General features: G+C 52.7%; 1 protein-coding gene across 1 annotated transcript in view; it reads right to left on the bottom strand.

The window, feature by feature from the left end:
- naaladl1 (N-acetylated alpha-linked acidic dipeptidase like 1) overlaps nt 1-21,381 on the bottom strand; it is a gene marked incomplete at its 3' end in the record, with an annotated part of 35,590 nt that extends 14,209 nt beyond the window's left edge. Inside the window, exons 1-8 of the mRNA XM_080183827.1 lie at nt 21,044-21,381; nt 17,707-17,879; nt 14,707-14,828; nt 13,127-13,246; nt 11,233-11,425; nt 9,400-9,493; nt 7,757-7,858; nt 2,440-2,525 (exon numbers count right to left, since the gene is read on the bottom strand). Coding sequence (XP_080039953.1) covers nt 2,440-2,525; nt 7,757-7,858; nt 9,400-9,493; nt 11,233-11,425; nt 13,127-13,246; nt 14,707-14,828; nt 17,707-17,879; nt 21,044-21,381 — 1,228 coding nt within the window. The remainder of the gene's footprint in view (nt 1-2,439; nt 2,526-7,756; nt 7,859-9,399; nt 9,494-11,232; nt 11,426-13,126; nt 13,247-14,706; nt 14,829-17,706; nt 17,880-21,043) is intronic.
- Between the last annotated feature and the right edge of the window lie 971 nt (nt 21,382-22,352).

Below are 22,352 nucleotides of genomic sequence, written 5' to 3'. Positions count from 1 at the left end.
CGCCGCGCTGTCGGAGGGTCGGTGCTGAGGGAGCGCCGCGCTGTCGGAGGGTCGGTGCTGAGGGAGCGCCGCGCTGTCGGAGGGTCGGTGCTGAGGGAGCGCCGCGCTGTCGGAGGGTCGGTGCTGAGGGAGCGCCGCGCTGTCGGAGGGTCGGTGCTGAGGGAGCGCCGCGCTGTCGGAGGGTCGGTGCTGAGGGAGCGCCGCGCTGTCGGAGGGTCGGTGCTGAGGGAGCGCCGCGCTGTCGGAGGGTCGGTGCTGAGGGAGCGCCGCGCTGTCGGAGGGTCGGTGCTGAGGGAGCGCCGCGCTGTCGGAGGGTCGGTGCTGAGGGAGCGCCGCGCTGTCGGAGGGTCGGTGCTGAGGGAGCGCCGCGCTGTCGGAGGGTCGGTGCTGAGGGAGCGCCGCGCTGTCGGAGGGTCGGTGCTGAGGGAGCGCCGCGCTGTCGGAGGGTCGGTGCTGAGGGAGCGCCGCGCTGTCGGAGGGTCGGTGCTGAGGGAGCGCCGCGCTGTCGGAGGGTCGGTGCTGAGGGAGCGCCGCGCTGTCGGAGGGTCGGTGCTGAGGGAGCGCCGCGCTGTCGGAGGGTCGGTGCTGAGGGAGCGCCGCGCTGTCGGAGGGTCGGTGCTGAGGGAGCGCCGCGCTGTCGGAGGGTCGGTGCTGAGGGAGCGCCGCGCTGTCGGAGGGTCGGTGCTGAGGGAGCGCCGCGCTGTCGGAGGGTCGGTGCTGAGGGAGCGCCGCGCTGTCGGAGGGTCGGTGCTGAGGGAGCGCCGCGCTGTCGGAGGGTCGGTGCTGAGGGAGCGCCGCGCTGTCGGAGGGTCGGTGCTGAGGGAGCGCCGCGCTGTCGGAGGGTCGGTGCTGAGGGAGCGCCGCGCTGTCGGAGGGTCGGTGCTGAGGGAGCGCCGCGCTGTCGGAGGGTCGGTGCTGAGGGAGCGCCGCGCTGTCGGAGGGTCGGTGCTGAGGGAGCGCCGCGCTGTCGGAGGGTCGGTGCTGAGGGAGCGCCGCGCTGTCGGAGGGTCGGTGCTGAGGGAGCGCCGCGCTGTCGGAGGGTCGGTGCTGAGGGAGCGCCGCGCTGTCGGAGGGTCGGTGCTGAGGGAGCGCCGCGCTGTCGGAGGGTCGGTGCTGAGGGAGCGCCGCGCTGTCGGAGGGTCGGTGCTGAGGGAGCGCCGCGCTGTCGGAGGGTCGGTGCTGAGGGAGCGCCGCGCTGTCGGAGGGTCGGTGCTGAGGGAGCGCCGCGCTGTCGGAGGGTCGGTGCTGAGGGAGCGCCGCACTGTCGGAGGGTCGGTGCTGAGGGAGCGCCGCACTGTCGGAGGGTCGGTGCTGAGGGAGCGCCGCACTGTCGGAGGGTCGGTGCTGAGGGAGCGCCGCACTGTCGGAGGGTCGGTGCTGAGGGAGCGCCGCACTGTCGGAGGGTCGGTGCTGAGGGAGCGCCGCACTGTCGGAGGGTCGGTGCTGAGGGAGCGCCGCACTGTCGGAGGGTCGGTGCTGAGGGAGCGCCGCACTGTCGGAGGGTCGGTGCTGAGGGAGCGCCGCACTGTCGGAGGGTCAGTGCTGAGGGAGCGCCGCACTGTCGGAGGGTCAGTGCTGAGGGAGCGCCGCGCTGTCAGAGGGTCGGTGCTGAGGGAGCGCCGCGCTGTCGGAGGGTCAGTGCTGAGGGAGCGCCGCACTGTGGGAGGGTCAGTGCTGAGGGAGCGCCGCACTGTCAGAGGGTCAGTGCTGAGGGAGTGCCGCACTGTCAGAGGGTCGGTGCTGAGGGAGTGCAGCACTGTTGGAGGGTTAGTGCTGAGGGACAGCTGTCCACTTTCAGACCCTCACCCCACTGCCTCGCTCAAAGCCACACCTCCCACCCTCTCAACACCCCTGTGTCCCACAGCCCTCCACTGCCTTCCCACAATCCAGCAACCCCATCTCCCTACGGACCTCTACCCCACCCCAATTAACCTGTACCTGGGCTAATCAGTGACTCTTGGCCTTTCCCTGGGTGCAGTACCGGCAGCAGCCACCATTCCCAGTGGCACTGCAGGCAAGGGATGACCGCCAGCCTCTGATTGGCCAACAGCTCTCCATGGGGGAAGTGGGGGTGGAGTTCACCCTGCTAGGGTCCTAAATCTCAGCAAGGGGATCTAAGGTGGCCAGCCATGTGCCTGATGTACCCCTGGCTCTTTGCCAAGAGGGGTGCGGTGGGGAGGAGTGGCGAGGTGGGCCTACCACCATTTGGTGCCCCCATTACCAAAGCTAAATTCTAGCCAATCTGTTCCAAATAGTTGCACGCATTGATTCATCATTGACTTTGTACTTCATCTCTCCCTACCACAGTGTACAGCGCTGTCCACACAATTCTGTTCCCTATGCCCCCTTCACCTTCCAAATGCCCCTCCCCTGGGACAATGCCCCTCTCAGTCCAACTATCACTGCCCCAGGTTCTCCGGGATAGACAGACTCACCCACCTGGTTCCTCGCTCCCCCGGATAACTCCGATAACGTTGTCTGAAGGTTTGACCTCCCTCTTGTTGTAGACGCTGACCAGCACCTCGCTGTTAAAAACACAGGCGGGTTTCATTGCACAGAACGGGAATGGTTACACTGCAGGCTGTTCGGCCCATCGTTTCCCCCTCCCGACTCCTTGCTGGAGTAACTCTCCTAATCCCTCTAACCCCCTTCCCCTTTCTCCCCACTGCCCCCGGAAAACTTTCCGGCTCACAATCCAGTTCCCTCTCCTAGACTCTCATTCCAGACCCTAACCCCCTACCACACCCCCGCTGTGTGGAAATATTTCACCTCGTCGCCATTGCTTCTTTTACCAATCGTCTTAAATCTTTGCCCCTCTCGTTCCCAACCCTTCCACTGATGGGAACACTGTAATGACTTCACTTAGGCATTTGAAATTGGCCTATTGGGCTATGAACTACTTGATTAAGAAGTCAATTGATGGGCCAATCAGAGAGTCTTTGCCTTGTATTTAACCGGGACTGTCAGTTCCTCTGGCACTCCTGAAGGTAGGCCGCTGACTGATTGCGCTCCGTGTATTGCTGTCGGAATAGTAAATAAAGGGGTTTTGATGAAGGGATTTCTGCCTCTGAAGATTATGACAAATAGTTAATCCCCATCCAGTCTTTTCCAGACCCCCCCCTCATGGTTTTGAGCATCTCGATCAATTCTCCTCTTAATCATCTCTGAGTAAAACAGTCCTGCGATGAGCTCATGAGGTGGGCCTCTTGGAGTATGAGCTCCCTGATTGATGGCTTGCCCAGTCAGGGAGTCCTAGTTGTATACATAATGAAGAGTGTCACATCACAGTAGCACAGTGGGTTAGCACTGCTGCTTCACAGCTCCAGGGTCCCGGGTTCGAATCCCGGCTCGGGTCACTGTCTGTGTGGGAGTTTGCACATTCTCCTCGTGTCTGCGTGGGTTTCCTCCGGGTGGTCTGGTTTCCTCCCACAGTCCAAAGATGTGCGGGTTAGGCTGATTGGCCGTGCTAAGAAATTGCCCCTTAGGGATGCGTAGGTTAGAGGGATTAGTGGGTATAATATGTAGGGATATGGGGGTAAGGCTTGGGTGGGATTGTGTTCAGTGCAGACTCGATGGGCCGAAGGGCTTCTTTCTGCACTGTAGGGTTTCTATGATTCTATGAGTCTCAGGGCGACTTCTAGCCCTCCGACATGGCTATTGTTACGTTACAGAGGTTGATTCAGAGCTCGATTTGGAGGAAGGAACTGAAGGCACTGTTGCTAAGTTTGTAGATGATATAAAGATACATAGAACATAGAACATTACAGCGCGGAACAGGCCCTTCGGCCCACAATGTTGCGCCGACCAGTCTTATTTTAAAAAAAAAACATTGACCCACTAATCTAAACCAATCCCTTTTCGTCCATAAACCTATCCACCAATCTCTTAAACGCCCCCAAACTAGGCGCATTTACAACTGCAGCAGGCAGGGCATTCCAGTCCCTCACCACCCTCTGGGTAAAGAACCTGCCCCTGACATCCGTCCTATAACTACCCCCCCTTAATTTAAAGCCATGCCCCCTTGTGCTAGATTTCTCCATCCGAGGAAACAGGCTATCACCATCCACCCTATCTAAACCTCTAATCATCTTATATGTTTCTATAAGATCCCCTCTTAGCCGCCTTCTTTCCAGTGAAAACAACCCCAAATCCCTCAGTCTCTCCTCATAGGACCTCCCCTGCATACCAGGCAACATCCTGGTAAACCTCCTCTGCACCCTCTCCAAAGCCTCCACATCCTTCCTGTAATGTGGGGACCAGAACTGCACACAGTACTCCAAGTGCGGCTGCACCAGAGTTGTGTACAGTTGCAACATGACGCTGCGACTCCTAAATTCAATCCCCCTACCAATAAACGCCAAGACACCGTACGCCTTCTTAACAACCTTATCTACTTGATTCCCAACTTTCAGGGATCTATGTACACATACACCTAGATCCCTCTGCTCCTCCACTCTATTCAAAGTCCTCCCGTTAGCCCTATACTCAACACATCTGTTATTCCTACCGAAATGGATTACCTCACACTTCTCCGCATTAAACTCCATCCGCCACCTCGCGGCCCAGCTCTGCAACCTGTCCAAGTCACCCTGCAAACTTCGACACCCTTCCTCACAATCTACCACACCTCCGACTTTGGTGTCATCAGCAAACTTACTAATCCACCCAACTATACCCTCATCCAGATCATTAATAAAGATTACAAACAGCAGTGGCCCCAAAACAGATCCCTGAGGCACACCACTCGTAACCGAACTCCATGATGAATAATTACCATCAACCACCACCCTCTGTCTCCTATCTGCTAACCAATTCCTGATCCAAGTACCTAAATTACCACCAATCCCATACATCTGCATTTTCTGCAGAAGCATACCATGGTGAACCTTATCAAACGCCTTACTAAAATCCATATATACCACATCTACTGCCTTACCCCTATCCACCTCTTTGGTCACCTTCTCAAAGAACTCAATAAGGTTAGTAAGGCACGACCTTCCCGCTACAAAACCATGCTGACTATCTCTAATCAATTCATTACTCTCCAAATAACTATAAATCCTATCCCTAATAATTCTTTCTAAAACCTTGCCCACTACAGAAGTAAGACTCACTGGTCTATAATTCCCAGGGAAGTCTCTGCTCCCCTTCTTAAACAATGGGACAACATTCGCTGTCCTCCAATCTTCCGGTACTATACCAGAGACCAACGACGACCTGAAGATCAGAGCCAGTGGCTCTGCAATCACCTCTCTTGCCTCCCATAGAATCCTAGGGTAAATCCCGTCTGGACCAGGGGACTTATCTATTTTCAACCCATCTAGAATATCCAACACATCCTCTGTATCAACTACAATACTTTCTATTTTACACCCCTTCACCCCAGTGACCTCCTCAGCTACATTCATATCGTCCTGCGTGAACACCGAAGAGAAATAATGGTTCAATGCCTCTCCAATCTCTTCCGGTTCCACACACAACTTCCCCCTACTGTCTGTAACTGGCCCTAATCTTGCCCTAACCAACCTTCTGTTCTTGACATACCTATAGAACGCCTTAGGATTCTCCTTAATCCTATCAGCCAAAGTCATCTCATGCCCTCTTTTAGCCCTTCTTAACTCCCTCTTCAACTCCCTCCTAGCCAATCTAAAGCTTTCTACTGCACTACCCGAGCCCTCAAGCCTCATCCGAACATAAGCCTCCTTCTTCTTCCTAACCAACAAATCAACTTTTTTTGTGCACCACGGTTCCCTAGCCCTACCAATTCCTCCTTGCCTGACAGGGACATACCTATCACAGACCCACAGTAGCTGCTCCTTGAAAAAACTCCACATTTCAGACGTTCCTAGTCCCTGTAATCTCCTAGACCAACCAATGCTTCCTAATTCTCTCCTAATGGCCTCATAATTACCCTTCCCCCAGCTAAAACTACTGACCCGAGGTTCATGCCTATCCCTTTCCATCACTAAGGTGAACGTAACCGAATTGTGGTCACTATCACCAAAAAGCACACCAACTTCCAAGTCTAGCACTTGGTCTGGCTCATTTCCCAGCACCAAGTCCAATATAGCCTCACCTCTAGTTGGCCTATCTACATATTGAGTCAAAAAACCTTCCTGCACACTTTGAACAAAAACTGACCCCTCTAACGAGCTAGAGCTATAGCAATTCCAATCAATGTTAGTAAAGTTAAAATCCCCCATAACAATTACCCTATTACTTTCACTCCTAACCAGGATCGTCTCTGTAATCCTTTCCTCAACCTCTCTAGAACTTTTTGGAGGTCTATAAAAGACTCCCAACAGGGTGACCTCTCCTCTCCTATTTCTAATTTCTGCCCATACTACCTCAACAGACAAGTCCTCATTAAACTTCCTGGGCTGCAGGAAGAGGGACAGGAAGTATTGAGGAAGCAGGGGGACTGCAGATGGACTTGGACAGGTTAGCAGAGCGGGCAAAGAAGTGACAGATGGAATACAATGTGGAATAGTGTGAGGTTATGCACTTTGGAAGGAAGAATGAGGCAGAGACTATTTTCTAAATGGGGAAATGCTTAGGAAATCAGAAACACAAAGGGATTAGGAGTCCTTGTTCAAGATTCTCTTCAGGTTAATGTGTAGGTTCAGTCGGCAGTTAGGAAGGCAAATACAATGTTAGTATTCATGTCGAGAGGGCTAGAATACAAGAGCAGGGATGGGCTTCTGGGGCTGTATCAGGCTCTGGTCAGACCCCGTTTGGAGTATTATGAACAGTTTTGGGCCCCGTATCTAAGGAAGGGTGTGCTGGAAAGAGTCCAGAGAAGGTTCACAGGAATGATCCCTGGAATGAAGAGCTTGTCGTATGAGGAATGATTGAGGACTCTGGGTCTGTACTCGTTGGAGTTTAGAAGGATGAGGGGGGGATCTTATTGAAGCTTACAAGATACTGCGAGGCCCTGGATAGAGTGGACGTGGAGAGTTAGCGCTGCTGCCTCACAGCACCGGGGACCCAATTCGATTCCTGGCTTGGGTCACTGTCTGTGTGGAGTCTGCACATTCTCCCTGTGTCTGCGTGGGTTTGCTCCGGGTGCTCCAGTTTCCTCCCAAGGTCCAAAAAACGCACTGGTTCGGTGGATTGGCCATGCTGAATTCTCAGTGTACCCGAACAGATGCCGGACTGCAGAGACTAGGGAATTTTCACAGTAATTTCATTGCAGTGTTAATGTGAGCCGACTTGTGACACTAACACAATAAAGGACTATAAGGAGAGGCTGGACAAACTAGGGTTGTTTTCTCTGGAGCGACAGAGGCTGAGGGGAGACCTGTTGGAAGTCTAGAAAATGATGAGAGGCAGAGATAGGGTTGACAGTCAGAATCCTTCTCCTCCGGAGTTGAAGTGTTTAATACTAGGGGGGCACGGGCTTAAGGTCAGAGGGGGAAAGTTCAAAGGAGATGTGAGGGACAAGTTTTTTTTTACACAGAGAGTGGTAGGTGTCTGGAACGTGCTGCCAGAGGTGGTGGTGGAGGCAGATACGATAGGGGTGATTAAGGGGCTGTTAGATAAACACATGAATATGTGAGGCACAGAGGGATAGGGAGCAAGGGCAGGCAGAAGGAATTAGTTTAATTTGAAGTCATGTTCAGCACAACATGATGGTCTGAAGGGCCTGTTCCTGTGCTGTACTGTTCTATGTTCCAACCCTGCCTGACAGAACATCATCATTCACACAGACATTAGCCAACGCACAGAGCTCTGAAACAAAGGAAGATGAGGCAACCTGTTTGCGAAGGAGCTGTCATTGCGAAAGCCAGCCCCCAGGCGATAGCTGCAGCCCAGGCCTCCTTGCCAGGCTTTCGGAGCCTCGATTCCAGCCAATTCACTGAAAGGAAATGGAAACGCATTCAACGTCAGGGCAAGAGCTGGATTGGTCAAACCCCAGCCGTGCTGTCCAGGGTCGACCAATGATATTCACAAAGCCTCCAGGACACAACCAATCATCTGACCCCCAAAATAACACTGGGGTCAAGGGTTGGGGGTCGCACAGGATATCACATTGCTGTGGCTCACCCTCTCATCAACCCCTCCCAAACACTCCCCCAGCATTTCCCCCTCAAACATTCCCCCAGTCACTCCCTCAAACACTCCCCCAGTCACTCCCTCAAACACTCCCCCAGTCACTCCCTCAAACACTCCCCCAATCTGCCCTCTTTAACCAAACCTCCCATTCCCAGACCTCTCTTCTGACCTTCCCCTCTTGCCCCCTGCTCTGATCTCTCCCAATGCTCCCACCTCAGACTGCACCCTTTATTCAGTCCCCTCGCTTCTACCTAGGGTGGCAGGGTGTTTAGCATTGCTGCCTCACGGCACCAGGGACCCGGGTTCGATTCCCGGCTTGGGTCACTGCCTGTGTGGCGTCTGCACATTTTCCCTGTATTTGCATGGGTTTCCTCCGGATGCTCCGGTTTCCTCCCACAGGGTGGATTGGCCATGCTAAATTACCTCTTAGTGTCCAAAGATGTGTAGGTTAGGTGGATTGGCCATGCTAAATTGTCCCTTAGTGTCCAAAGATGTTTGGGTTAGGTGGATTGGCCATGCTAAATTGCCCCTTAGTGTCCAAAGATGTTTGGGTTAGGTGGATTGGCCATGCTAAATTGCCCCTTAGTGTCCAAAGATGTTTGGGTTAGGTGGATTGGTCATGCTAAATTGTCCCTTAGTGTCCAAAGATGTGTAGGTTAGGTGGATTGGCCATGCTAAATTGTCCCTTAGTGTCCAAAGATGTTTGGGTTAGGGTGGATTGGCCATGCTAAATTGTCCCTTAGTGTCCAAAGATGTGTAGGTTAGGTGGATTGGCCATGCTAAATTGTCCCTTAGTGTCCAAAGATGTGTAGGTTAGGTGGATTGGCCGTGCTAAATTGTCCCTTAGTGTCCAAAGATGTTTGGGTTAGGTGGATTGGCCATGCTAAATTGCCCCTTAGTGTCCAAAGATGTGTAGGTTAGGTGGATTGGCCATGCTAAATTCTCCCTCAGTGTAACCCGAACAGGCACCGGAGTGTGGCAACTAGGGGATTTTCACAGTAACTTCATTGCAATGTTAATGTAAGCCTACTTGTGACACTAAAGTTTAAACTTTAACCAGAGGTGAGGGATCACTGTCAAACATTCCCTCCCCAGTTATTCTCCTTTGTCACATCCCTTCCAACATCTGAGTTAAAAACCCTTATCGATTCGCTCTCTCACTCACTCGCCCATCTACCCCCAACTCTCTCTCTCTCTCTCTCTCTCTCTCCCTTCCCCGCTCCCTCAAAACCAGGACAGGCCCAAAGTGCAGACACATGCTCCAACTCCCATAACACAGGTACAGAGTCTTCAGGACTTTCCAATCAGCTCTGGCCATTTGAGCTATTCGAGACAGATACTTACCAGATGAGTAGACGGGCATCCTCAAACCCAATAGGCTGAGCTGGAATGGGTGATAAACCTTTGATATTGGATTCAGCTTGTCTGAAGGTATAATCTGTAAGGGACACAATTCCACGTCAGTACGGTGTGAGACCCGTTCACGGTGACCTCCTGGGCTTAGTTAGGCCCAGTAAAAAGTCTGACAACACCAGGTTTTAGTCCAACCGATTTATTTGATAATAGACTCACAAGCTAGAACTCTCCATTCACCTGACGAAGAGGGAAACCTCGAAAGATTGTGAGTCTATTATTAAATAAATCGGTTGGACTAAAACCTGGTGTTGTCAGACTTTTTACTGTGTTTACGCCAGTCCAACGCCGGCATTCCCACATCTTAGTTAGGCCATCAGAGGATGACCGTACCGGGCCCTGCACCAGTTGCCTTAACAGCTTCACATTGAGATGAAGCTGCTGGGAGTAGCAGGCCCCGAGGTATAACCCCTGGGAACAGGCCCTGAGATGAGGCCTTGGCAGCAGGCCCTGAGATGAGGCCTTGGCAGTAGGCCCTGAGATGAGGCCTTGGCAGTAGGCCCTGAGATGAGACTCTGGGAGCAGGCTGTGAAATGAGGCCCTAAGAACGGGCTCTGAGGTGAGGCCTTGGCAGCAGGCCCTGAGGTGAGGCCTTGGCAGCAGGCCCTGAGATGAGCCCTTGGCAGCAGGCCCTGAGATGAGCCCTTGGCAGCAGGCCCTGAGATGAGCCCTTGGCAGCAGGCCCTGAGATGAGCCCTTGGCAGCAGGCCCTGAGATGAGCCCTTGGCAGCAGGCCCTGAGATGAGCCCTTGGCAGCAGGCCCTGAGATGAGCCCTTGGCAGCAGGCCCTGAGATGAGCCCTTGGCAGCAGGCCCTGAGATGAGCCCTTGGCAGCAGGCCCTGAGATGAGGCCTTGGCAGCAAGCCCTGAGATGAGGCCCTGGCAGCAGGCCCTGAGATGAGGCCCTGGCAGCAGGCCCTGGGAACTGGCCCTGAGATAAGGCCCTGGGAACTGGCCCTGAGATAAGGCCCTGGGAGCAGGCCCTGAGGTAAGGCCCTGGGAGCAGGCCCTGAGGTGAGGCCTTGGTAGCAGGCCCTGAGGTGAGGTCCTGGGGTCAGGCTCCTGAGATGAGACCCTGGGACATGCCCTGAGATGAGGTCCTGGCACTAGGCCTAAGGTGAAGTCTTGGCAACAGGCCCTGAGATGACGCTCTGGGAGCAGGCCCTGAGATGGGGCCCTGGGAGCAAGCTGTGAAATGAGGCCCTGGGAGCAGGCATTGAGTAGAAGTCCTGAGAGCAGGCATTGAGTAGAAGTCCTGGGAGCAGGCCCTGAGATGAGGCCTTGGCAGCTGGCCCTGAGATGACGCATGAACAACAGGCCATGAGGTAAAGCCCTGGGATCAGGCCCTGAGATGAGGCCCTGGGAGCAGGCCCCGAGATGAGGCCTTGGCAGCAGGCTCTGAGATGAGGCCCTGAAATGAGGCCCTGAGAGCAGCCCTGAGATGAGGCTCTGGAACCAGGCCTGCCTGAGTAGAGGCCTTGGGAGCAGGCCCTGAAGTTAGTCCCTCAGAAATGAATAAAGGCCCTCAGGTAAGACACTGAGCCTGAGACTAGGCCCTGAGCTATGCGTCTAGGCCCTGAGTAGAGGCCCTGGATGTAGATCCTGGATGTAGCCTCCGAGATTTGGCCTCTGAGATGAGATCCTGAGATTTTCTCCTGAGGTCAGGCCCTGAGCCTGGTTCTAGGCCTGGAGTTTGGCCGCTGAATTGAGGCTCTGAGCTGGGTCAGGCAAGTGGAGGGAGGCTGGGGGCAGGAGGATCTGTACCTTTGGCAGGGTAGTAAGGTGTCAGCTGGTCACCAAAGTTTTCCTTGTAGGAGCCGCGCTCGACCCCGGAGGGGGGCAGGTACCAGGAGTGAGGGTAGGTCTCGTTCTTGTCGCTTAGTTTTCCATCATTGATATCAGTGGGGTCGGTGTAAACAATGACTCCAATCACCCCGAATTTTGCCCCGTTTATACCCTGTCGATAGAAACAGATGCATCATTTAGACTCATGGGGCGGAATTGTCCCTTCCCAGCTGGGAATCGTAGTGAGCGGAGCGGGGGGGGTGGACGATACAATGGTCTGATGACCTCGGGTGGGATTTTCCAGTCTCGGGGCAAGCGTGGCCAGAATATTCACCCATAGAGTGCAGAAAAGGCCATTCGTCCCATCGAGTCTGCACCTACAATAACTATCACTAAAAGCACGCTAATCCTGTTTTCCTGCCCTTGTCCCATATCTTTGATTTGATTGATTATTGTCACATGTATCGGGATACAGTGAAAAGTATTGTTTCTTGCGCGTTCCACAGACAAAGCATACCGTTCATAGAGAAGGAAAGGAGAGGGTGCAGAATGTAGTGTTACAGTCACAGCGAGGGTGTAGAGAAAGATCAGCTCAATGCAAGGTAGGTCCATTCAAAAGTCTGACAGCAGCAGGGAAGAAGCTGTTCTTGAGTCGGTCGGTACGGGACCTCAGACTTTTGCGTATTACGATATTTCAAGTGCTCACCCAAATACTTTTTAAACGGTTGCAAGGTTTGGGGTGGCACGGTGCCGCAGTGGTTAGCACTCACAGCGCCAGGGACCCGGGTTCAATTCCTGGCTTGGGTCGCCGTCTGTGCGGAATCTGCACATTCTCCCCGTGTCTGCATGGGTTTTCCTCCGGGTGCTCCGGTTTCCTCCCGCAGTCTGAAAGACGTGCTGGTTAGGGTGCTAAATTCTCCCTCAGTGTAACCCGAACAGGCGCCGGAGTGTGGCGACAAGGGGGAATTGCAACTTCACTGCAGTGTTAATGTAAGCCGACTTGTGACGCTGATGAATAAACTTTACTTTGAGGCTTCCGGCCTCCATGACCTTCCCAGGCAGCGCTCTGCAGATTGCCACCACCCTCTGAGTGAAAAAGCTTCACTCAAATCCCCTCTGAATCTCCTGTCCCTCACCCCAAAAACTACACCCCCTCGTGAGTGACCCCTCAACCAAGGGGAACGGCTGCTCCCTACTCACCCTGTCCATACCCCTCATAATCTTACACTAGGGGAAGTGATGACCTAATGGTATTATCGCTGGACTATTAATCCAGGAACTGACCTAATGTTCTGGGGGACCCGGGTTCGAATCCCACCAAGGCAGATGGTGAAATTTGAATTCGCTAAAAAGTATCCGGGATTGAGAATCTACTGATGACCCATTGTGGGAAAAACCCATCCGGTTCCCTTTAGGGAAGGGAATCTGCTGTCCTTACCCCCGCCCCGGTCTAAAATTTGTGTCAACGTAACTATGAAAGAGATGTGCTGTGTGTGTGGGATCTTGCTGTGCATTAAGGGGGCTGCTGCCCATCCTCCAGTGGCCACGCACCTAAGCCATTTCATTGGCTGCCGGGGGATTCGGGACATCCTGAGCTCATCCGAGGCTCCACAGAAAGGTCAGTTGACTCCAGCGCGCCTTGCCAATCTCAGGAGAGATGGCAGGGTTGGCCTTGCGGTGGGGGTTGAGGTCGAGAGCGGGAACTCACGGCATTCAACATGCACCCCCCCCACCCGCCCCCCGCAGCTCTGGGCACAGCCTCTGGCTGGACTGTCCCATTTCCCCCCTCATTAGGCCGCACCCCCACATGCTCCTTGGCTGGGGAAGGTGCCCCTGGTTGAATCGAAGAGCATCAGAACGTCGCTAATCCTACCTTGTCCGCGCGACCCGTACCCCCGTACTTCACAATGGCGATTGTGTTCTTCAGGTCAATGCTTTGGTTCAAATATTGGTAGTCAGCCATGGTCCCATAGTTGGCATAGACCAGCTTGCCCTGAGTGAGAAGGTGAGAGAGCATGTTAGCATGTTTTAATATGTTTTTTTTTCACTTTTTGTGCGTGTCCCTACAGAGCAGAAGGAGGCCATTCTGCCCATCGGGTCTGCACCGACAAGCAATCCCATCCAGACCCTATTCCCATAACTCCATGTATTTACCCTGCTAGTCCCCCAGACACTAAGGGACAATTTAGCATGGCCAATCCACCTAACCTGCACATCTTTGGACGCTAAGGGGCAATTTAGCATGGCCAATTCCACCCTAACCTGCACATCTTTGGACACTAAGGGACAATTTAGCATGACCAATCCACCTAACCAGAGACGGCAAAGTGGCATAGTAGCTAGCACTGCTGCCCCACGGTGCCAGGGATCCGGGTTCGATTCCTGGCTCGGGTCACTGTCTGTGCGGAAGCTGCATGTTCACTCCATGTCTGTGGGGGTTTCCTCCGGGTTCTCCGGTTTCCTCCCACAGTCCAAAGATGGGCAGGTTAGATGCATTGACCTTGCTAAATTGCCCTTTAGTGTCAGTGGGACTAGCTATGGTAAATGAACGTTGTTATGGGGATTGGGCCTAGGTGGGAATATGGTTGGTGCAGAATCGATGGGTCAAATGGCCTCCTTCTGAACTTCTGTACGATTCTGTGATTCTAACCTGCACATCTTTGGACACTAGGGGACAATTTAGCGTGGCCAATCCACCTAACCTGCACATCTTTGGACACTAGGGGACAATTTAGCATGGCCAATCCACCTAACCTGCACATCTTAGGACTGTGGAAGGAAACCGGAGCACCCGGAGAAACCCACACAGTCACGGGGGGAATGTGCAGTCTCCACACAGACAGTGACCTGAGGCTGGAATTGAACCCGGGTCCCTGGCGCTGTGAGACAGCAGTGCTAACTACTGGGCTGCCCTGATTTAGTGGCATTGTTTGAGGATAAGGGGTAAACCTTTTCGGACTGAGGTGAGGAGAGATTTCTTCGCCCAGAGAGCGGTGGGATTCACTCCCACAGAAAGTAGTTGAGGCCAAAACGTTGTGTGATTTCAGGAAGGAATTAGATATCGCTCTGGGGGCTAAAGGGATCGAGGGATATGGGGGGGAGGAGGGGGGATCAGGATATTGAATTCGATGACTTGCTATGATCAAAGTGAATGGCGGAGCAGGCTGGAATGGCCAAATGAACTCCTCCTGCTTCTAGTTTCTATGTTTAACCCATTGATGATAAAGGGGATAGGGCTGGGTGGGATTATTGTCGGTGTAGAATCGATGGGCTGAATGGCCTCCGTTTTCACCGTAGGGATTTGATGGGACAGGCAGCCACCGTTTCTCATCTCACCCTCCTGAAGGGCGCCAAATCGTTGGGAAATTTGGTGTTCTGTCTGGATGAGGGCGAGGTGAGACACTTTGGGCACACCTCCTCCTCCTCAGTCACCCTCGTCTCGTTTCCACGTACCTGGGGCGTTCCAGCAGGAGCAAAGGCCGCAAAGGGCTGGACGACGTCCGGGTCCAGCTGATCCTCGGTGTAATTCACCTCCTTAATGCGCGACTGGAAGAGTTTGGTGCTGTTTGGTGTCACTGTGGAGACAAAGGGGCTGATGTGGGTAGGGTTCGAATGGGATTAAACTGGGCGGCTCGCTTTGCCGGCAGCACAGAGACAACGGGCCGAATGGCCTCCCTCTGTGATTCTCTTCAGTGTCCCCAGAACATCTAACACAAGCCACAGCTGATGAAGTACTTCTCAAAGTCTACCTTACAGGAATCACCATCCACCATAGAATCCCTACAGTGTAGAAGGAGGCCATTCGGCCCTTCAAGTCTCCATCAACTCTCCAAAAGATCATCCCATCCAGGCTCTCCCCTCCACCCATCCCCATAACCCTGTATATTAACCACGACCAATCCCCCTAACCCACACATCTTTGGACACTAAGGGGCAATTTAGCATGGCCAATCCACCTAACCTACACATCTTTGGACACTAAGGGGCAATTTAGCATGGCCAATCCACCTAACCTACACATCTTTGGACACTAAGGGGCAATTTAGCATGGCCAATCCACCTAACCTACACATCTTTGGACACTAAGGGACAATTTAGCATGGCCAATCCACCTAACCTACACATCTTTGGACACTAAGGGGTAATTTAGCATGGCCAATCCACCTAACCTACACATCTTTGGACACTAAGGGACAATTTAGCATGGCCAATCCACCTAACCTACACATCTTTGGACACTAAGGGGTAATTTAGCATGGCCAATCCACCTAACCTACACATCTTTGGACACTAAGGGGCAATTTAGCATGGCCAATCCACCTAACCTACACATCTTTGGACACTAAGGGGTAATTTAGCATGGCCAATCCACCTAACCTACACATCTTTGGACACTAAGGGGTAATTTAGCATGGCCAATCCACCTAACCTACACATCTTTGGACACTAAGGGGCAATTTAGCATGGCCAATCCACCTAACCTGCACATCTTTGGACACTAAGGGGTAATTTAGCATGGCCAATCCACCTAACCTACACATCTTTGGACACTAAGGGGCAATTTAGCATGGCCAATCCACCTAACCTACACATCTTTGGACACTAAGGGGCAATTTAGCATGGCCAATCCACCTAACCTACACATCTTTGGACACTAAGGGGCAATTTAGCATGGCCAATCCACCTAACCTACACATCTTTGGACACTAAGGGGCAATTTAGCATGGCCAATCCACCTAACCTGCACATCTTTGGACACTAAGGGGTAATTTAGCATGGCCAATCCACCTAACCTACACATCTTTGGACACTAAGGGGCAATTTAGCATGGCCAATCCACCTAACCTACACATCTTTGGACCGTGGGAGGAAACCGGAGCACCCAGAGGAAACCCATGCAGAGACGGGGAAAACATGCAGATTCCACACAGACAGTGACCCAAGCTGGAAACTGAAGCTAGGTCCCTTGCACTGTGAGGCAGCAGTGCTAACCACTGTGCCACCGTGTCAACTTACTGGTGACATTTCAGATCCTGGTGCACGTGGACAGGATAAAAAGTGAGAAACTGCTCCCTCTCAGGACGGCATCAAGGACTAGAAGGGCACAGCTTCAATTTAATGGACAAAAGCGGTAAAAGTGACAAGAGGAAATTTTTCTCACCCAGAGGGCGATTGGTGTCTGGAAAGAGCTTCCTGAGAGGGTGGTGGGGGGACAGTTCAAAAGGGGAAATCGGATTGCTATCGGATAAGAGACAATGTGCAAGGTTACAGGGATAAGGCAGGGGGAGAGCAACTGGGTAGAATGCTCTGTCAGAGAGCCAGTGCAGACTTGACGGGCCAAATGGCCTCCTTCTGCATTGCAGCGATACTGAGAGGGTAGATGAAAGGGAACCAGTAGATGTAGTATACCTGGATTTCCAAAAGGCTTACGATAGGGTGCCACACAAAAGGTTAGGTAAGTGCGAGCTGGAGGTAAGATGTTAGCATGGATAGTTGATATTAATGGGATGATGTCAAATTGGCAGGTTGTGAACAGTGGAATACCACAAGGATCAGCGCTGTGGCCTGAGCCACTTACGATCTATATTAATGAAGAGGCAGAGTAATGTATCAAAGCCTGCTGATGATACTAAGCGAGGTGGGAAGGTAAGCTGTGAGGAGGACACAGAGAGACTGTAAAGTGGTATGGACAGGGGTTAGGCGAGTGGACAACAAGATGGCAGCTGGGGTGTCATGTAGAGAGAGGTGAGGCCACACCGGAAGCAGGAAGGGGGGAATCTCAGGATAAGGGGCTGGTCATTTAGGATGGAGATGAGGAGAAATCGCTTCGCTCCACTGTGAATCTGTGGAATTCTGTCCCCCAGAGAATTGTGGGTGCTCCGTCATTAAATAGATTTAAGGCCCTGGGATGGACAGATTTTTAGCCTACTGGAGGATTATGGGATATGAAGAGAGGGTGGCAAAAAATGGAGCTGAAACCCAAGATCGGCCATGATAGTGTTTACTGGAGGAGCAGGCTTGATGGGCCGAGTGGTCATCTTCTGCTGCTTTTCTCATGTGTTCTTGCAGTTATCTGGTTATCTGATGCTCTGGGCGAAACAGATATAAAATGACTGAATTCTACCCTCTTTCAGGCCCACTTCAGGGACAGTGTGGAGAAAGATTTACTCTATTTCTATCCCCATGTTGTACCTGTCCTGGGAGTGTTTGATGGGGGGACAGCGTAGAGGGAGCTTTACTCTGTATCTAACCCCGTGCTGTACCTGTCCTGGGAGTGTTTGATGGGGGGAACAGTGTAGAGGGAGCTTTACTCTATATCTAACCCTGTGCGGTACCTGTCCTGGGAGTGTTTGATGGGGGACAGTGTAGAGGGAGCTTTACTCTGTATCTAACCCCGTGCTGTACCTGTCCTGGGAGTGTTTGATGGGGATACTGCAGTGGGTGTGTCCTTACCTACAGCGACTCGGTTCGGTTTGTCCTTGTCCGGAAAGGACAGCAGCACATTATAAGTTGTTTTCTTAGCTTCATCCAAACCTGTGTCTTTGTTCTGCCACCTGTCTAACATCAGGGCGACCAGATCGATGTCCCCTTTGCTTGTGGCCATGTGAGGTTTCTTAGCAAGCTCCCTGCAGAGGGAAAATGGAATAATGCATCAGAATGCAGAAAACATCAGTACATTCACTACATTAGTGGATATCTCATGGCATTGCTCATTGCAAGGCAGTGCTTTCACTGTTTAAAGTTTTTTTAATCAGTGTCACAAGTCGGCTTACATTAACACTGCAATGAAGTTACTGTGAAAATACCCTGGTCACCAACCTCCTGTTCAGGTACACTGAAGGAGAATTTAGCACCTAGCCAGCATCTCTTTCGGACAGTGGGAGGAAACCGGAGCACCCGGAGGAAACCCACGCAGACACGGGGAGAAACTGCAGACTCCGCACAGACAGCGACCCGTGCCGGGAATCGAACCCAGGTCCCTGGAGCTGTGAGGCAGTGGTGCTAACCCACTGTGCTGCCTGCACACTGTTCGACCATCTTATACAGCACGTTTGGGCGGCACAGAGGCACAGTGGTAAACACTTCTGCCTCACAAGGACTTGTTCGATTCCTGGCTTGGGGTCACTGTCTGTGTGGAGTTTGCACATCCTCCCCGTGTCTGCGTGGGTTTCCTCCGGGTGATCCGGTTTCCTTCCACAGTCCAAAAGGCATGCTGGTTAGCTGCACTGGCCGTCCTAAATTCTCCTTCAGTGTACCCGAACAGGCACTGGAGTGTGGCGGATTGGGGGTTTCCGTAGTGACTTCATTGCAGTGTTAATGTAAGCCAAACACCGGCACAAAACCACCCTAACCTGGCGCTGCCTCATTCACAAGGGCTGTCAAGCTCACAAAACAAGGTGTATTGCTGAAGTACAACTTAAGCGCGAGCTGTGCAAGTCCAGAGCCACCAGCGCAACAACGACAGTGTCTACACAAGTCTGTCCAGTATGTACCAGGACATTCCGTGCCCAAATTGGCCTGATCTTCGCACACACCGCAACCAGCCTCAAAATGACTCATGGTGCCGAGGTCCTCATCGATGACGATGGACAAACAACACAACACAACGTAAGCCGACTTGTGTCGCCGACAAACATTCAACCGTCCAGCCGACTGAGCTAAACCAACCCCCAAAAGTCGCCATAGTCCCAGGTGGGCTGTGACTGGTGCTGATTTAGCCTGAGGAACACCACCCCTCAGGAGCGAGGTTGAGAAGCTGGGGCCTTCATGGAATTGAACCTGTGCTGTTGGCATCGCTCTGTATCACTAATCAGCCGCCCAGTCAACTGAGCTGAACTGATCCACGGATTACTCCCTTTGAGGTTCCACCCTTTCCTGCCTAGCTTCTAAAAACATGACCTGAGCACCTCTATGCCTTCTTTCTTCCTCCTGTTAGTACTGACACCCACCACAGCTTCTGGCTTGCTCCCTCCCCCTCTGCAGGATATTCTATACCCTCTCCGCGATGTCCTTTCCACTCGCACCAGTGGGACAACACACTACGTGAGATTTCAGATGATGGTTACAGGTGCCCTTAACTATGGAAGCCCAAACTCCAGCTAGGTTTCTACTCTTTGCTGTTCCCTCCTGGTCAGTCTCTTGCCCATTAATGCCCTGGTCTCGACAGCACGCCCTCAAGTGGCATGGTGGCACAGTGGGTCAGCACTGCTGCCTCACAACGCCAGGGAGCCAGATTCGATACCCGGCTCAGGTCACTGTCTGTGCGGAGTCTGCACATTCTCCCCGTGTCTGCGTGGTTTCCTCTGGGTGCTCTAGTTTCCTCCTACAGTCCGAAATGGCGGCACAGTGGTTAGCACTGCTGCCTCTCAGCATCAGGGACCTGGGTTCGATTCCCGGCTCGGGTCACTGTCTGCGTGGAGTCTGCATGTTCTCCCCGTGTCGGCGTGGGTTTCTTCCGGTTGCTCCGGTTTCCTCCCACAGTCCAAAAGACATGCTGGTTAGGTGCTAAATTCTCCCTCTGTAGGCGCCGGAGTGTGGCGACTAGAGGATTTTCACAGTAACTTGATTGTGGTGTTAATGTAAACCTACTTGTAACATGGATAAATAAATAAACTTCAACTTAAGGTGCTGGCACTCCCAGCAATCTCCGATGCTGAGGACTGGTTTGTGAGTCCCGCTCTCCCCTCCTCTTGCCCCAGGGTCATTCAAATTTCCCTTCTTGAAGAACCTATCCCATTCCCTTTTGAAAGTTCCCGTTTCCAGCTCCCTTTCAGGCAGCGCCTTCCAGATCACAGCTTGCTGTTTAACACAATTATTTAATTTACCCTACTTGGCATCTTTGCCGATCCGTGTCCCCTTTGGTTTCCCGCCCTCCTGCCACCGGGGAAACATTTTCTCCTCTGTTACTCCATCCAAACCCCTCCTTGTGAGTTTGAATGCCCCAATTAAATCCCCCTCCCTTCTCTGTGCCAAGGAGAACGATCGCAGATTCTCTCCACATGAACTCACAGAATCATACAATCCGTACAGTGCAGAAGGAGGTCATCGAGTCTGCAAAGACCACAATCCCACCCAAGACCTATCCCCGCAACCCCACAAATTTACCCGGCTAGTCCCCCTGACGCTAAGGCCAATTTAGCATGGCCAATCCACCTAACCTGCACATCTTTGGACACTAAGGGGCAATTTAGCACGGCCAATCCACCTAACCTGCACATCTTTGGACACTAAGGGGCAATTTAGCATGGCCAATCCACCTAACCTGCACATCTTTGGACACTAAGGGGCAATTTAGCATGGCCAATCCACCTAACCTGCACATCTTTGGACACTAAGGGGCAATTTAGCAGGGCCAATCCACTTAACCTGCATATCTTTGGACACTAAGGGGCAATTTAGCATGGCAAATCCACTTAACCTATACATCTTTGGATACTAAGGGCAATTTAGCATGGCCAATCCACCTAACCTGCACATCTTTGGATACTAAGGGCAATTTAGCATGGCCAATCTACCTAACCTGCACATCTTTGGACCGTGGGAGGGAACCTATGCAGACACGGCGAGAATGGGCGAACTCAGCACAGACAGTGACTCGAGCCAGGAATCGAACGCGGGTCCCTAGCGCTGTGAGGCAGCAGTGCTAATCGGTGTGCCAGTGTTTCAGAGGCACAGTATCACAGTGATTGCAAATGAATCCCTGACATCCATCCTCAGGGTACGGTGGCTGGGACTGAGAAACACATCCGGCTACAGACACGCCCGACCCCTATGCCGCCCTCACATGTACCTCAGGTTCTCCTCAATCCGCTTGCTGTCGATCTCGTCCATGAACTGGCGGATGAGCGACTCGTCGATGTCCTGGGTGGCGGGTACCCCTGTCCCTCCATCCTTTCCCAAGTGAATGATCAGGAGGGCTGTGGCTGTGGCAATGGCCACGGATAGCACAACGTTGATCAGACTGATCTGCCAGCACTTCATCCTGAGCCGTCGATCCACGCCGCAGAGAGAGAAGAAGGAAGCCAGAATCCTCACCGCAGACTGTCCTCCGGAGACCTTGGACCAATGTGAGGATTCCCTCTGACTGGTGACAGAGCTCGGGCTAATGTGTAAGCTGCAGTTAGACATTAGCCGCCATCTAAGATCTTTATTGAGGTAAGGTTCAAGGATGGGGAATCATAAACCTCCAGCTAGCTGCTTCAGACTTTGGATATTGTGAAGCCATCTTGATGGAGGCCATGTTAGCCGTTCCTCATGGATCCCAAGGAAACGGAACACAAATCCTGAGCTTGATGGCTCGTTTGTTTGTAGAATCCAGCGTTAAATGCCCACCTCCTACCAAATAACAAAGAACAACAAAGAACAAAACAGCCCGGGAAACAGGCCCTTTGGCCCAACGAGCCCACGCTGCCATTTTAACATTACGAGTCCCCCCTCCACCCATGACCCTTGTCCATGCTTATGGCATTCCACATTGAGGGAAGTCTAATTTAGGGTCAATTTGTTACACCAATCAGCCTAAGACCACATCTTTGGGGTGTGGGAGGAAACCGGAGCACCCGGAGAAAACCCAAGCAAGCATGGGGAGAATGCGCAAACTCCCACAGACACCGGCCCAAATCCATGTATCTGCACAGCAAACAGTGATAGTCACTGAGCTGTCGTGTTGCCCAGCATCTGGGCCAGTTTAAGCGTACACTAACGACGTGAAGTACTAGGCTATTCTCAAAACAACCAAGAGCAGCCCTCGTACGACCCATCGCGTGTATGCCCCTCGTTGGACAACAAGGTGGATCGAAGCACCTGTGGATTAAAAGAGAAAAACATCAGTATCGTCCACATCCTTATTCATTCCCAGGGACGTCCCAAGGCTCCTGAACCTTATTTAAAACAGCCTCCTATATCCCTCCATCTCCATCCCGCTCATGTGCCTAAGTAACTCTTAAACAACTCAATAACCGAATGTCCCGGCAGTCACGGAGTCATAGAGATTTACAGCATGGAAACAGGCCCTTCGGCCCAACTTGTCCATGCTGCCTTTTTTTAAACCCCTAAGCTAGCCCTAATTGCCTGCATTTGGCCCATATCCCTCTGTACCC

This window comes from Carcharhinus amblyrhynchos, unplaced genomic scaffold, assembly GCF_965287045.1.
Source record: "Carcharhinus amblyrhynchos unplaced genomic scaffold, sCarAmb.v2.hapA scaffold_435, whole genome shotgun sequence".
Taxonomy (NCBI): Eukaryota; Metazoa; Chordata; class Chondrichthyes; order Carcharhiniformes; family Carcharhinidae; genus Carcharhinus; species Carcharhinus amblyrhynchos.
This window is presented reverse-complemented; position numbering and strand designations above follow the sequence as displayed.